General features: G+C 34.5%; 3 protein-coding genes across 3 annotated transcripts; 2 read left to right on the forward strand and 1 right to left on the reverse strand.

Moving 5' to 3' along the window:
• Nucleotides 1-2784: 2784 nt before the first annotated feature.
• On the forward strand, nt 2785-6130 carry LOC108824028 (autophagy-related protein 18f). Its single transcript, XM_018597359.2, has 7 exons — nt 2785-3113; nt 3584-4018; nt 4090-4407; nt 4485-4715; nt 4788-5465; nt 5555-5724; nt 5828-6130. The coding sequence occupies exons 1-7, from the start codon at nt 2943-2945 to the stop codon at nt 6078-6080; spliced, it is 2256 nt and encodes a 751-aa protein (XP_018452861.1). The 5' UTR covers nt 2785-2942; the 3' UTR covers nt 6081-6130.
• Nucleotides 6131-8734: 2604 nt separating this feature from the next.
• LOC108833018 (probable galacturonosyltransferase 12) lies at nt 8735-11416 on the forward strand. Its single transcript, XM_018606471.2, has 5 exons — nt 8735-9086; nt 9519-9574; nt 9695-10444; nt 10537-10839; nt 10905-11416. The coding sequence occupies exons 1-5, from the start codon at nt 8873-8875 to the stop codon at nt 11187-11189; spliced, it is 1608 nt and encodes a 535-aa protein (XP_018461973.1). The 5' UTR covers nt 8735-8872; the 3' UTR covers nt 11190-11416.
• On the reverse strand, nt 11409-13398 carry LOC108823971 (transcription factor ILR3). The gene is made up of 5 exons (XM_018597289.2): nt 13061-13398; nt 12547-12609; nt 12270-12350; nt 12021-12183; nt 11409-11932 (listed from the first exon to the last, which is right to left on the reverse strand). Exons 1-5 carry the CDS (start codon nt 13180-13182, stop codon nt 11660-11662), a joined length of 702 nt encoding a protein of 233 aa, XP_018452791.1. The 5' UTR covers nt 13183-13398; the 3' UTR covers nt 11409-11659.
• Nucleotides 13399-15352: the final 1954 nt, after the last annotated feature.

The following is a 15352-nucleotide window of genomic DNA, read 5'->3' on the forward strand; positions in this document are numbered from 1 at the left end:
TTTGTAATTTATGAAATTATGACGTTTCTACAAAATTTTAAAGAGAAAATGATGGATATAAAACAACTAAGATTAATTATTGTATTGTTTGGAAACATTGATAGTAGTATATAAAATATATTGTTTGGAAACATTGATAGTAGTATAAAAAAATAAGTATATTGTTTGGAAACATGGATAGTAGTATAAAGAAATGAACATTAATGATTTAATGTAGGTTTAACTATAAAGTATAAATGTGTATTTAATTTAAAAACTTACAAAATAAATGTTAGATCCAACAGAATGTTTCTGTTTTAATAAGATAGATGTTTGAAACTGGATATTAGTTTGAAATCTATAGGACAGCGAGTTATTTAAAGAATTACAAAATCTTCCATTACTTTTGTTTAACTAACATCTAAACCAAATATTTGAACACAATTTTATAAAAATATTCCATAAATATTTATTATATGGTACCTTTTAAACACAAAGTACTTTTCGTCAATTGAACACAGAATAAAAATAATTTCTAAAATCATGAATAAAATTTTAACACAATTTTATAAAAAATAAAAGTTAGACTTATTTTTATTAAAAATTAAACCAAATATTTTTAAAATTACATCATACTTAATTCCTAGATATGTTTTTAACCATGAGTACGTTTTGAACCAAAACTAATTGTCAATTTTAAAATAATAAATTAAAATTTCAAGGAATTTTCTAACGATAGAAAAATAATATATGGTTATACTAATATATCCGATAATTTATATTCAATGGTACAAAATATTTTTGTCAAATTTTAACAAAATTTTATAAAAAATTATAAATCGGATCATACTAATATACATATTTTAATATTTTCAACATCATAGGAAGAAAATAAATTCGATAATAAATAGAATGTATATAGATATCATATTATCTTATCATTTTTAATAATTTAAATATATGTTAAAATAATCTGAAATAAATAGAAAATGTTATTATTGTTTTCTATAATTTACTTACATGTGAATTATATAAAAATAATGAAAAAATCATTTAACATTTTACAGCGCTAAAAAATCATTATAATTTATCTAAACTAACATAATTAATCAATTTAGTTTTCTTAATATATTTGTACTGAATTTAGAAATTTTATTTAAATGATATAAATTCGATGGCTAAATGTCATTCAATCTAAATGTATAGCAATTTTGAATATTTTGTATAAAAGTAATTAATTTTAAATCAAATTATAATATCTAACAAATAAAATAAATAATTATTACTAATAAGTTGTAGCTAATTTAAAAATAAAATAATTAAATTACAATAAATTCCATGTAAAATCAAATTTAAAATTAATCAGTATCATTTATTTTGAAACACCAATTATTAATTCATAAAACAAGACTTATTTTATTTTTAAAATAATAACATATAAAATTCAAACATATATATATATATATTTACAATTTGCATAGTTTTCCTTTTACCTATCTATTTAAAGTAATTTTTATTATAATAAATAACATGGTTAGAACATATCAACCAACTAAACCGAATACACAGAAATAAATCAAAATAAACCGAATAAACAAAATTTTACGCCATGATTCTTTTCCAAATAAACAGGTATATAACTAATTTCAGCTCAAATATATATGTTTTCGAAGAAATAAGAAATAAATATATATGTGAAATTAATGTTAGTTAAAGATAACTAAATATTTGAAATATATTATTTTTTTTTCCATTTATTTTACCACGGGTGGGTTGATCACAGTAAACCTAAAGGGAAGACGTGTGGAGGTTTTCTTTGATCTCTTGATCTAATGTCAACTACACAAAGAGTTTATTGGAAGGTTTCTGAGCTGGTTATTGATTGGTTGAACGGAACCAGTCAAATCTTATATCAAACCGAGTTGCACCAAGTTAGTCTATTTTAAAGTTTTAACCAATAAACTAATTTTTTTGACAAAACCACTAAACTAATTAAAAACAAACATATAACCAAAAGTAAACTAATCAGATTCTTAATATAAGACTAGTGCACGTCACTGAAAGAAAAAAAAAACTACACGCCGTACGATTTTTTTGGTGGATTTGATTGGTTTAGCCATTAGGTTTGAATGATGATGAATATAAATTGGTTCAAACTCGGTTTGTTAAAATCGAAAATATAAGTACAGTAGTCATAAGAAATAGGTTGTTCAATTAAGTCTGGTTTAGTTACATTACAGGTATAAGCAATGAAACCAAACATTTGATAATAACTCCTTTTTATAGGGAAAAGAGACGTGGAAGGCGAGTCTCTTTCCCTTCTCCTCTTCTCTGTAGTATATACCAAAGACGATACGTAGAAGAGATCCCTTTTTCAGTTAATATATTAATTAAAGAGAAGTTTGAAACAGCATTTAGCTCTCTTATCCTAAAATCTTCCCCCTTTCTTCTTGCTCCCTAAACGTTTCAATCGTCTTAATCTTGTTCCTCTTTCTGGGTTCCCATTCGCGTCTTCTAATTTTCTCAAACTTTTTCTCAATTCCATTTAAAAAAAAAAACAAAAAAAATTGTTTATTCATTTGTTCGTTTTTTTTTTAAAATACATACATCATCTTCTCTTATTTAGCGATTCAGCTTAACTTAAAAAAAAATTATTTGCAGTTTGATTCGCTTATTCTTTGTTCTGGGTTTTGTAAATATTCAAATTTTTATTTTAAAAATTGCTTTGATCAAAAACAAGTTTGATTGTGTATTGCTTGAAGCAAGTTTAGAGTTAGCGTGTATTTTGGTTTCTATAATTAGATTTCGTTGTTTCTGATCTTCCTCGTAGATTTCGAATTGGAGATTATCTGCTCCTTCTTTCTCGGAGATTCTTAGATATTTTTTGAAATAGATTTGATTTGGGAGATAGAAGAGGCTAAGACACTAAGTGTGGTGTGAAAGAGAGAGTCCATATCAACATTATGACTTCTCAGAAGCCGACCACTTCCGAGGGAGGAGTTGTGTCCCGATCTGCCAGGACCTCCTTCCGTGCTTTCTCTAACTGCCTTCGTGTTATTTCCTCTGGTGCCTCCTCCGTTGCTCGCTCCGCCGCTTCCTCCCTTAACCGTGACACTGAATCTCCCAAGGATCAGGTAACAACAAAAAATAAAAGAGTTGCCATATGATCCCAATTTGAAAAGTTAACCGCTTGTAATAATGGGTGAAGATTCTTGAGTTATGTTTCTCTTTACGCGACAAGAATCTCTATTGGCTTTTGACTCATTTTGTTGATAGGTTTAAAAAGCTTAGACCTTTTATGTTGTGGAGTGTTTTGTTTTTCTAAAAGTTGTATGCTTTCCAATGTTTTTGTTTTGTTTTTACCATTTAGAGTCAAATATGGAAGTGAGTTGGAGATGTCCTCCTAAGAACCTGTTATAATAATGGGTGAAGATTGTTGTTTTTGTTTTTGGAGATATACTTGCTTATGTTTCTCTTTAGGTGACAAGAATCTCATGTGGGTTGTTGGGTTTGTTTGGTTTTATAGCTTATAAAAGATTGGACCTTTAGGTTTTTGTTTTTCTTTTAACTAAAGTTGGATTATTTCCTTTTGATGCAAAAAAAGGTACTATGGGCGGGGTTTGATAAGCTAGAGAAAGAGGATGGAGATACTCGAAGACTTCTCCTACTTGCATTTCACTCTGGTTTTCAAATTTGGGATGTTGAAGATACAGACAACGTCCATGTCATTGTCTCTGCTCATGATGGGCGAGCATCCTTTATGCAAATCCTACCCAACCCGGAGGTGGATTTAGACGACGTGTTTTCTGAGAGCCGTCCGCTTTTGGCTGTGTGTGGTGACAGTTCTTGGGATGAGAATTCGAGTAGACAGAGCGTTTCTGACAACAACCCTGGAAGCGAAACTGTGGTGGTGGTGCCTACAAATGTGCATGTCTACTCGTTAAAGTCTCAGTCCTATGTGCATACGTTGAAGTTTCGGTCTATCATCTATACGGTTAGGTGCAGTTCTCGGATTGTTGCTGTCCTACAAGCAGCTCAGGTTCGATATTTATCACATTTATTTGTTCCTTCTGTTTTGGAACTAACGAGTGCACCTGTTTGACTTTGCAGATACACTGCTTTGATGCGAAAACATTGGAGAAGGAATACATGATTGTCACTAACTCCATCGCCTATGGATCCTTGGGTGTTGGATATGGTCCTCTCGCCGTTGGTCCGCGATGGATTGCCTATAGCGGAAGCCGTGTTGCTGAGTCAAGCTCCACGCTTTTCGCTCCGGAGCTTATCACACTGTCATCATCACCCAATGTTGCACAATTTGCAATGGATTCGAGCAGACAGATCGCTTCTGGGATCTTGAATATTGGTTTGAGAGGCGTTGGAGTTACTAGTAATGACAATGTGCCAGACGAGGATAGCATAGGAATGGTAAAACTCCAAATCAAGTTGATATTCTCCATTGATCTTGTGATTTTATACATGTATATACGTGGTGGTGTTTGCAGGTTATAATCAAAGATATCATAAGCAAAAGCGTCATAGCTCAGTTTAAGGCACACAAGAGTCCTATCTCAGCTCTGAGCTTTGATCCAAGCGGCATGCTTTTGGTTACTGCTTCGATTCAGGGACACAATATTAATGTCTTCAGGATAATGCCGATAACTTCTGCACATAGTGATGTGACCGGAGCCTCGTTTGTGCATCTGTTCAGGCTTCAGCGTGGTTTTACTAATGCGGTATGCAGAGAGACCTGACCTTCTTCACTTACGCTTATTGAAAAAATCTCACGTCTTTGAGTTTTTTTGCAGGTGATACAAGACATTTGTTTCAGCAATGATAGCAGTTTGATAGTGATAAGCTCTTCAAGAGGGACAAGTCATATGTTTGAGATCAATCCCCATAGAGTGGGGAAAGCTCCGGTTCCTCTGTCAGCGGTTAATAGGATAAGAAGCGGAAACATGAGCGGATGGATGGGAACTATGAGCGGTGCTGCAGCTGCAGCAGCTGGAATGGTTGGTGGCTCTCTAACTGGTGCAACCGCATCGACTTTCTGTTACTGCGTTGAACAGAACAAGAACAACCGCTATGGTTCTGCTGCTTCTGGCAATAGCTCAAAGAGGAGGAGTCTTCTGGTGTTTGCTCCTTCTGGATGTATGACACAGTATCCTGTTGGGGGTAGTCATGAGGCTGCGGTCATGACGGGGTTGAATTCTGAGTCTGGTTCAGAGATTGAACCAATAAGAAGGTGGTCCATGATACAGAACCAGTCTAGAAGAGAGATGCAAGATCAGCACAGTGACATATATGGAGGTGGGACAGTTTCTGATTCTAAAAGTAAAGTGTTTCCAGAGATTGTCAGGAAGCAGAGTGGTGAGGAATCTTGGAAAGTGACTAAGAATGTGGAGGATAGGCATCAGCTGTACATGTCTGAAGCAGAATTGCAAATGTATCAGCCGTCTGGGCTACCGTTATGGGGAAGGCGACATGTAAAATTTTCCTCCTTAGTTTTGGAAACTGGTAATGTGTTGAGTGGATGTCTCTGATACTTTGTGTTTTGTGCAAAAAAATAAAACAGTTTAGGTTCCAAGAGTTGGTGTTGAACCGGGATGATGCAGAGAGGAATGGTGGAGGAGGGGAGATGGAGATTGAAGGAATCCAAACTCGAACGATTGAAGCAAGAACAAGAGATTTGGTTCCAGCCTGGGGTTATCTCCACTCTCCTAAATCACAACAAGTGATGAAAGAGTGAGTTTCTGTAATCTGCTTATAATCTTTATAACACTTTGGATTTCTTTTCTCTGTTGGTCTCTTTCACAGTTTCTTGACACTAACTAATATTATGCCACAGATCAATGCAGAGTCCAAGGAACACTACACTAGGTGATCAAGTGGCTCTTGTAGAGGATCATGGAGCAGATTCTGAGCTCGGAGTTGTACATAGCAAAGAAGAGAGATCGAGATCAGAAGAAGAGGGCTCGAGTTCTGAAGAAGATAGCTCGATATCAGAAGAAGAGACTCACAGCAAGTTTGTACATAATGAAGAAGGTATTGCGGAGGAGAAGAAGCTTAATGAAGATGAGGATGAAGAGGACATCCATTAGAAGAAGGTGATGTTGTTTTTGGTTCGTTTTTTTTTTCACCACAGACTCAGCTTCAAGTTCAACAACAGAAGAACAAAAAAAACCGTGGAAAATTGTATAGAAAAAAAGAAAAAGAAATTTGACATAACTCTTAGATGTACTCCCTCCGTTCCTAAAAATAGGATCTTCTGGATTTTATTTTTGTTCCACAAAGAAAGATTTTCTATATTTTTAAGGTACTTTTGTATAATTTTGAGGTACTTTTGTATACTTTTGAGGATCATTAATTATGAATATTTGAATTGATTAAATTTTATTGGTTGATAGTTATTGGAAATTGTATAAAACATAAATAGTAAACTAAAGTTGACAAATATTTATTGTAGTCTTAATAAACGTGAAAACTCTAGAAAATCTTACTTTCAGGAACGGAGGGAGTAAATAGCAATGTACTTTTCTTTTGCTACGGAATTATATTTATTCATGAACTTGCTAACATAATAATGAAAATGATAATAATAAAAGGTTTTTAACGCAAAAATATTTTTGCTGCACCTTTGTAATCATATCAGTATCATTATTGCCATGGCAGTGTTTTGTTTCCTAGTTTCTGCAGTGCAGGCCTGGCGAAAGAATCAAGCACTGGCTCGCTTACACCAATCTATAGCTTGTGTGTGAATATATAAAGTTACAATAGTGAAATTAGAAAGTGGATGTCTAACTAACTACTGATACCAAATTCGTTGGCTTATCAAAGCTCTTGAGAATACAAATATTAGATATTCTCTATCTTACTCTCATAATATATCACATGGAAAAAATGCTGGGGGATCTTAAATTGTGATCTGCTGGAGAGAAGGGCATTGTTTCCAAATAGCATCGGATTCATGTAAATAGTGATTGTGCTTTTGAAAACCACGTCTATATTGATTCAAAGTGAAGACTACACCTTTCCAAGAAAAGGTGAAGACTACACCTTAAAATCAAAACTGTACAAAGTCCATCAAAATTTATAGCCCAATTTCTAGGCCTTTCTTCTATATTTATATCAAGTAAATTATGACCAGGGTCCAATAATTATTAAAGGATAAAGCATATTGATAAGATCCCATTTTTAATTATAGCTCAGTCCCCTCGTATTATTTAATCCGGTCCATCAACCATATTTAAATTCACAGACTGTATGTAATTAGTGTCACCAACCATGTTTAAATTCACATAAAGCAAGATACTATTGGTACTTGTATGCCTCTTATCAAGGCTGGTCTATAGACCTAGGCTCAAAAGTAGGGGTGGGCACTTTATCCGATATCCGAAGTGGCACCCGAACCCGACCCGAAAAACCCGAACCAAAATCCGAACCGAAGTAGTAAAATACCCGAACGGGTATTAAGTTAGGAGAGATTGGATATCCGAACCCGAACGGGTAATACCCGAACCCGAATGGATATCCGAAAATAACCGAACATGTATATACTTACCCTTATATTTCTAGTTTACATCTCTCATTTTATTTAAAATATTTATATTGATGTTAGACATACTTTAAAATCATATAGTATATATATATAATTATGGAGAAGATAATTTGATATTCATTTAAAATGCATGTTAAACTTTTTATTTCATGTATTAACCAAAGTTACATCCAAAGTTTAAAAACAATAGTCAAATTAATATTTTTATTTTGGAAATGTTATCTCCAAATCTATTAATCATTCAATCTATAAAAAGAAAAAAAAATCAGTTAAGTAAAATCTACATTTTTAAATATAAAAAACTTTAAAAAAGAAAATTTTATTTTTATTTCTTTTAAAATCTAAATATCTGAATCCGATCCGAAATAACCGAACCCGAACTAAAAATACCCGAACCCGATCCGAAGTTCAGAAATACCCGAACGGGTATTATACTCCTATATCGAAATACCCGAAAATCCGAAATACCCGATCCGAACCCGAACGGGTACCCGAACGCCCACCCCTACTCAAAAGTAGGAAGGCTACAAACTGCAAAAAAAGACTTCTTGTTTGGCTGGGGCTAGATATATAATAACTTGCCATAAAAGGGTCTGTCATGAAATTAGAGACGCAAATAGTCTCAAAAAGTAAATTCTGAGGTTGAAGCTCCAATGTCTTTGTTCAAAGACTTTATTTAGAGGTAAAGTTATGTCTTGTAACCACCAAACAGCTCCTTTTCATCTACACTCTCAATATTTTTAAGACATATGTGTGTTGCCTTGCTTTTGACTTGTCTCTCTCTCCTCAACTTCCCTCCTTCAACATAAAGCCAAATCCTAAATCTCAAATATCCAAACCAAACTAAAACCAAACCAACCTATACCGAGTGTATAAAGAAATTTGACAAAAAAACACCAAAATGTACCAAACATAACCGGGATTGCGGTTAATCAGATAACAAGATATATTTGGAAATCATACAAACCGTGATATTCAATTTCCTGATTTTCAAACATTTTATCGAATTTTATTTTGAATAAACCGGAAAGAAAACTGATTTAAGCTTTCATGCAAATACAAAAAGAAAAACCCGTCACATTTAAACCGTATTCATTTCTACTTCAAACAAACGAACATTTCGTTTTCTTCACATGAAAAATCAGATACGATCTGCCATTAGTAACCTAAACACAAAGCAAGGTTAGGTAAATGAAACAGACCCTTTTGAATAATCAAACAATACATAAAAACGTAAGATCCATATTCCCTCTTCGGACATCCATCTCCTTTCAGACAAACCCACATTCAGACAAGAAGAAAGAGGAAAACAAAGACAACCCCATAAACAGAGAGATGCAGTTGCATATATCTCCGAGCTTGAGACATGTGACGGTGGTGACAGGGAAAGGATTGAGAGAGTTCATAAAAGTGAAGGTGGGTTCTAGAAGATTCTCATATCAGATGATGTTTTACTCTCTTCTCTTCTTCACTTTTCTTCTCCGGTTCGTCTTTGTTCTCTCCACCGTTGATACTATCGACGGTGATCCCTCTCCTTGCTCCTCTCTTGGTAAGTTGTTCTTGTCCCTTCCTTTATTATTCTTTTTCTAAATCCAGAAATTAAGTAAATGAATGAACTACTTTTCGTTTTTAAGAAATAACTCAATACATTTTTGTTCATTTCGTCAAAAATTAATATATAAATGAGTTTTTTTTACTGTCTTCTCAAATTATTGTATGTAGATAAAATTTGTTTAGGAAAACCTAACCACAAGTTCTTGTAAGAAAATAATCTAAACGAAAGTATTAAATAATTTCTAGAGATTTACGCCAAAAGTGTATAAACCAAGAACTGGTCGGTTTGTTTCAGGTTTAGTTTGTAGTGTAATGGTTGAGCTTAATTAAATATATAAACATTTCATAGAGAATGGATATACATTAGTTAATCTTATAATCAAAACATATCTAAAATATGAGAACGCTTTTTCTTTTTAATTAACAGCTTGCCTGGGGAAAAGACTGAAGCCAAAGCTTTTAGGAAGAAGAGTTGAGACTGGTGTAAGTTCTCCAACTTCATATTTATGTTTACAAAAAAAAAAAAACTTCAGATTTTAAACTCTTGAGAATATTTACACTTACTGTAGTTAAAAGGTTAAACTTCTTTGGTTATTTATCTAGAATGTTCCAGAAGCTATGTACCAAGTCTTGGAACAACCTTTAAGTGAACAAGAGCTAAAAGGAAGATCAGACATACCACAGACACTTCAAGATTTCATGTCCGAAGTCAAAAGAAGCAAATCAGACGCAAGAGAGTTTGCTCAAAAGCTTAAAGAAATGGTGACACTGATGGAACAGAGAACAAGAACGGCTAAGATCCAAGAGTATTTATACCGACACGTCGCATCAAGCAGCATACCGAAACAACTTCACTGTTTAGCTCTTAAACTAGCACACGAACACTCTATAAACGCAGCCGCACGTCTCCAGCTTCCAGAAGCAGAACTAGTCCCAACCTTAGTCGACAACAACTACTTTCACTTTGTCTTGGCGTCAGACAATATTCTTGCAGCCTCGGTAGTGGCTAAGTCTTTGGTTCAGAACTCTTTAAGACCTCATAAGATCGTTCTTCACATCATAACGGATAGGAAGACTTATTTCCCAATGCAAGCTTGGTTCTCACTGCATCCCCTGTCTCCAGCGATAATTGAGGTCAAGGCTTTGCATCATTTTGATTGGTTATCGAAAGGGAAAGTTCCTGTTTTAGAAGCTATGGAGAAGGATCAGAGAGTGAGGTCTCAGTTCAGAGGCGGCTCATCGGTTATTGTGGCTAATAACGATGAAAATCCTGTTGTTGTTGCTGCTAAGTTGCAAGCTCTTAGCCCTAAATACAACTCCTTGATGAATCATATCCGTATTCATCTACCAGAGGTAAACTTGATCCTTTGACTTGTGAAGAAAAAAAATACTCTGTTCCATTACAAATAGTGCTAAAAGTGTCTTTTGCTTCTTTGTTGTTGCAGTTGTTTCCGAGCCTAAACAAGGTTGTGTTTCTAGACGATGACATTGTGATCCAAACTGATTTATCACCACTTTGGGACATTGACATGGATGGGAAAGTTAATGGAGCAGTTGAGACATGTAGAGGAGAAGACAAGTTTGTCATGTCTAAGAAGTTCAAGAGTTACCTCAATTTCTCAAACCCAATAATTGCGAGACACTTCGACCCTGAGGAATGTGCTTGGGCTTACGGGATGAATGTGTTCGATCTAGATGCTTGGAGGAAGACTAACATAAGCTCCACTTACTATCATTGGCTCGACGAGGTAAATCAAAAACCACTAACTAACTAAAATCACTAGTCAACTTTAACTCAGTGTTTATGTTGCAGAACTTAAAGTCGGACCTGAGTTTGTGGCAGCTGGGAACTTTACCTCCAGGGTTGATAGCTTTCCACGGCCATGTCCAGACAATAGATCCGTTCTGGCATATGCTTGGTCTCGGATACCAAGAGACCACAAGCTTTGCTGATGCTGAAAGTGCAGCTGTTGTTCATTTCAATGGAAGAGCTAAGCCTTGGCTTGATATAGCATTTCCTCATCTACGTCCTCTTTGGGCTAAGTATCTTGATTCCTCCGACAGGTTCATCAAGAGCTGTCACATTAGAGCATCATAATAATAATCACATATCAAAAAGCTCATTTCATACGTTGGACCCAGAGAAGAGATTCACAGAGCAATTCCCTGGAGCCAACTTTTCTGCAATGGAGTTTTTACTTCACTGGTCAAGTGTCTCCTGTTTCTAATTTTTTTTGTACTTTCAAACTCTTATGAAAAGGAAGTAGAAAACCCATTCTATGTATTAATGTAAGCAAACATAATGTGAGAGACGATCTGCCAAACTCTACTTAAAATTTACATGTGAATAGATAACACTGCGCCAAGTAAATGGAGTTTACAATGCCATATCATTGTTCAAAAGATAATTGTTATAAGAGGATAACACCAATGAACCCAAAGCAACCATAAGACTAAGAAAGAGGAGAGCAAAACAAATGGACGTTTCTTTTTCTTTTCTTTTTTTCAGAGGAAGCGAGAAGCAAACCAGTTGATGATTTTCTTGAGGGTTTTCTTTGTTACTCCCAGTTAAGCAACTGGTGGACGAAGGACGTGATCCTGAGAAGTATCGACTGAAGCAGGAGGCATGAACTGCCACATGGCAACTCCTGGGTAACTGATGACTGGCACCATCTTGTTTCCGGGAGCTTGGCCTTGCGCAGAAGCAAAAGCAGTTGGCATCATAGGTGGGGCTGGGAAGAAGCTTGGTTGAGGAGCATTCATGGCTTTCAGCTGTTGCTCCAGCTTCTCTTTCTCTGTCTTCAGCCTCTGCTTCTCATCTCGCAGCTCGTTCTTCTCCGTCTGCTCCTCGAAATCACAAGGAAACTAGTAAGCATTCGATGTCTTTACATGGAAAAAGAAGGATTACAAATCAAAGAAAAAGTTTCACCTTCAACTCCTTGATTTTGTCTTGAAGACTTGAATTGGAGTCCTTCAACTTCTGTGCCTCGCCACGAAGTTGTGTAACCATGCGGACAGCATCGACCAGGATTGCAGCCTTGTCTGTTTTAGGAGGATTCCCTGGCTCCAAAATTGCACCCAACTCCATAAACCTGTGTTAATCATTTAAGCAGGGCGATGAATTATACGATTCCTACAATGCAAAAGAGGCAGAAACACAACACTTTGAAAAGCTTACTTATCATTCAGCCTGTCACGTCGCAGCTTCTCTCTACAGGCTTTGGAGCTAGTTGCTGCAGAGGACGATTCACATCTCGTCCTGAGAAAAGTAAACGACCAGGATTACTTCTTTTTTTTCTAACGATACCATATCAAGCCAAAGAAATTTCGAGAGAGCCAATAGAGATGCCTTGAAGCAACAGTTTAGTAACAAACCGATTTCTCAAAAGTTTTAAAATTCCGAAAGTTGCTAGAGTTGCGTGGTTCAATCAGTCTTAAGGGTGAAGAAGCCTTACCTCTTTTTAGAGCCAGGTTCCTTGGTGGCTTCTGAATTACCAGCTGAGCCATCAACTCCAAGGCTAAGCCAACAAGAAAAGAAAATCAACGCAACTAAGCAAGCTATGCATAGAATAAAAACTTATCTATTTTCCAACAAAAGCTGATATATTTGACATGGTAAGGTCAAACAAACCACTAACTAAGAAAAAGAAATGACCTTTCCAGAAAAGGAATCTAATTCCCCACCTAACACAGTGATATAGAGATCAATCGATTCCCGAAACATGGCATGCACACACAGAGTTGACATTTGGATAAACAAACACAAGACCTCTCCTGAAGACTTAAACATCATTCAACCCAACTGCAAGGATATCTCACCACCTAAAGAATAGCTTTTTTTCTTTTTTTTAACAAGTAATTAAGGTTTACTTTGACGAAACTGAACGTTCAAAGCATGATTTCGCCTAAATCATCAATTAGAAAGAGATCCGAACCCTAATTGAATCACTTAGAGAAAAAGGGGGGAACCTGGAAACGGCGGGAATAGGTTGGGGAAGAGGCCAGGAGAAGCCAGGACCTTGGATTGTGAAACTCCCATAGTCTTCATCGATCATTTCGGATATCCAATTTGCGTTTTCGGGCGACACCATCTCTTCCACAGACGGTGGTGGGTTATGTTTCACTGAATCTTCCCGGCGGAGATCAGCGAGGTTTTGTTGGGGAAGAGGGGAGTTTATTACCGGAATCAATTTTCTTTTGTGTGTTTGGTTGCGGAAGGAAGGAAGGAAGGAAGGAAGGAAGGAAGGAAACAGAGAGAGAAGTGTTGGATGGAGGAGGAGAGGAGTTGTGGAATCTTTGGAATCCAGATATTACTGTTGTTTTCACGCGCATACTATTTGGGCTTTCAAGGCCTTAAGCACGACCATATATACAATTCATTTTTTAAAGTTATTTTATAAGTTCTTTCCCTGAATTTTTTTTTTTAGTGTTACATCATCGTATTTTTTTTATACATACATGTAATTTTGTTTTCTATTTTTTATGCACTATATAAAATCTAATAGTTTTTTTTATAAGTTGAAAAAACGGCCAAAATGGATAAGCTCTCAACACAATGCAGTTTTGTTAAAAAAATTTAGGCTACGACTGCGTGAGCAAAAGAACTATAAAGTATACCGGGCATCATTTAAACTGTTTTGTTATAGTTAAAAAAATACTAGTATATGTTAATTATTTTGTCCATTTTGATAATTGTTTTCTGATCAGGTTAGTTGGATTAGTGTGAACATATATGGTTGGATGGTCGTTTGGTCGTCATCTGGGAGATCTCATTTCTTCTGCTTCCTCCCGTACATACATGAAAGTTCCCCTAAATGTTTGGTAACACAGATCTCCAAATTATTCACATGAAAATAGGTATATAATATATATAACCTATAGTTACAATCAGTCAGTACGGTGTTATCTTTGGTTAGTATAGTTTTTTTCTTCTAATGGTAAGATCTTTAAACAAGGATCCATCGGTAGATTATAATTAAGGCTCTATGATTATTAAGGAACCAAAACTCCAATGATATATAACATATATATTTACATTTTACGTATTGGTATCATTTGAGTTATGTACATAATTATATTACAAATTGTATTTCGGTATATAGCTCTATACAAACATTTCTTTCTTGTCTTAAGATAATATTCATGTTTTAACTATTCAACTAGCATTGCAAATATATAGAGGGGTAAAATATATGAATATATTTGTTAGTGTACAACTTCTTAGAATATAAATATAAGATTCTCATTGACATACAGTATAACCTCTTTAAATTAATAATCGATAGATTAATATCTCTATAAATTAATATAATTTTATAGTTCCAAATTGAGTTTTTGGTTCAATTAGTATCTCGATAAATTAATAATCTCTATAAATTAATAAAAAAATATAATTTTGGTGTAATCCCAATATTATTAATTTATAGAGGTTTGACTGTATATGGTTCATACCGAAAATGTTACATTAGAGAAGGGGTGACATAAAGAAGGGTCGTTTTCTTATAAGATGTAGAAGAATCTTTTGGGAGAGATATAGCTAAAAGAAATCCCCCCAGATGGTCCTCCCAAAAGCACTGCTTCTGTTTTGTTGTTAAAAAAAACAATTAATACTAATGCATATCTGTATCAAGTAGAAGTCAGCTTATTTTCTTTCAAAAATAAAAGGAAATTGCCAATTTGATAAATAGATGTATCAACTACTGATCAGGGATATCCATTGATAGGGTATATTCAGAGAATATACCCTAATTTATAGCAAATTAGTGTCAAATTATTCTGTGTTCATGGTCCTTCTCTTATTGCCATCTTAGTGTATAATACACATTTTAATACAATGCAAAGTATTTGCGTATTACACAGGAGATGATCGCCGTCTTCTTATTATAATTTTTCAGTACGACTATTTTTAAAAAAAAACACAAGAAATAGTTTAGTACATAGAATGTCATTTTGCGAGTCGTAAATTAACTTAAAAAGTTTATACTTCTGCTAATGCAACTGCTTTTAGTTTTATTAATAATGTATGGAGAAGTGACGTTATATATCAACTTGAAAATCTATGGTAAATTTCAATATTCTGAATCAAAATATGTTTGTTAATATTATATAAATGTTGTAAATATTTTTAGAGATTGACTTATTCTTTTGCCAAGTTCCATGGAGAGGCATGAATTCTACCGTTGATGTTCTAGATGTTTTTTTAGTTTATCTTATCTACTTGAAGGAACTCAACTGGAATTGACTATTTCATGGATGTCCCTA

This window comes from Raphanus sativus, chromosome 9 (assembly GCF_000801105.2).
Source record: "Raphanus sativus cultivar WK10039 chromosome 9, ASM80110v3, whole genome shotgun sequence".
In the NCBI taxonomy this organism is placed as follows: domain Eukaryota; kingdom Viridiplantae; phylum Streptophyta; class Magnoliopsida; order Brassicales; family Brassicaceae; genus Raphanus; species Raphanus sativus.

What these genes read in the sequence shown, in the direction of transcription:
- LOC108824028 (XM_018597359.2), top strand. Translation starts at nt 2,943, where the DNA reads ATGACTTCTCAGAAGCCGACCACTTCCGAGGGAGGAGTTGTGTCCCGA. An exon ending in CTGTCCTACAAGCAGCTCAG is followed by an intron (nt 4,019 to 4,089) that starts GTTCGATATTTA and finishes TTGACTTTGCAG; the next exon opens with ATACACTGCTTTGATGCGAA. An exon ending in TCACAACAAGTGATGAAAGA is followed by an intron (nt 5,725 to 5,827) that starts GTGAGTTTCTGT and finishes ATTATGCCACAG; the next exon opens with ATCAATGCAGAGTCCAAGGA.
- LOC108833018 (XM_018606471.2), top strand. Translation starts at nt 8,873, where the DNA reads ATGCAGTTGCATATATCTCCGAGCTTGAGACATGTGACGGTGGTGACA. An exon ending in CTCTCCTTGCTCCTCTCTTG is followed by an intron (nt 9,087 to 9,518) that starts GTAAGTTGTTCT and finishes TTTAATTAACAG; the next exon opens with CTTGCCTGGGGAAAAGACTG. An exon ending in GAAGAAGAGTTGAGACTGGT is followed by an intron (nt 9,575 to 9,694) that starts GTAAGTTCTCCA and finishes TTATTTATCTAG; the next exon opens with AATGTTCCAGAAGCTATGTA.
- LOC108823971 (XM_018597289.2), bottom strand. Translation starts at nt 13,182, where the DNA reads ATGGTGTCGCCCGAAAACGCAAATTGGATATCCGAAATGATCGATGAA. An exon ending in GAACCTGGCTCTAAAAAGAG is followed by an intron (nt 12,351 to 12,546) that starts GTAAGGCTTCTT and finishes TACTTTTCTCAG; the next exon opens with GACGAGATGTGAATCGTCCT. An exon ending in ACAAAATCAAGGAGTTGAAG is followed by an intron (nt 11,933 to 12,020) that starts GTGAAACTTTTT and finishes TTCGAGGAGCAG; the next exon opens with ACGGAGAAGAACGAGCTGCG.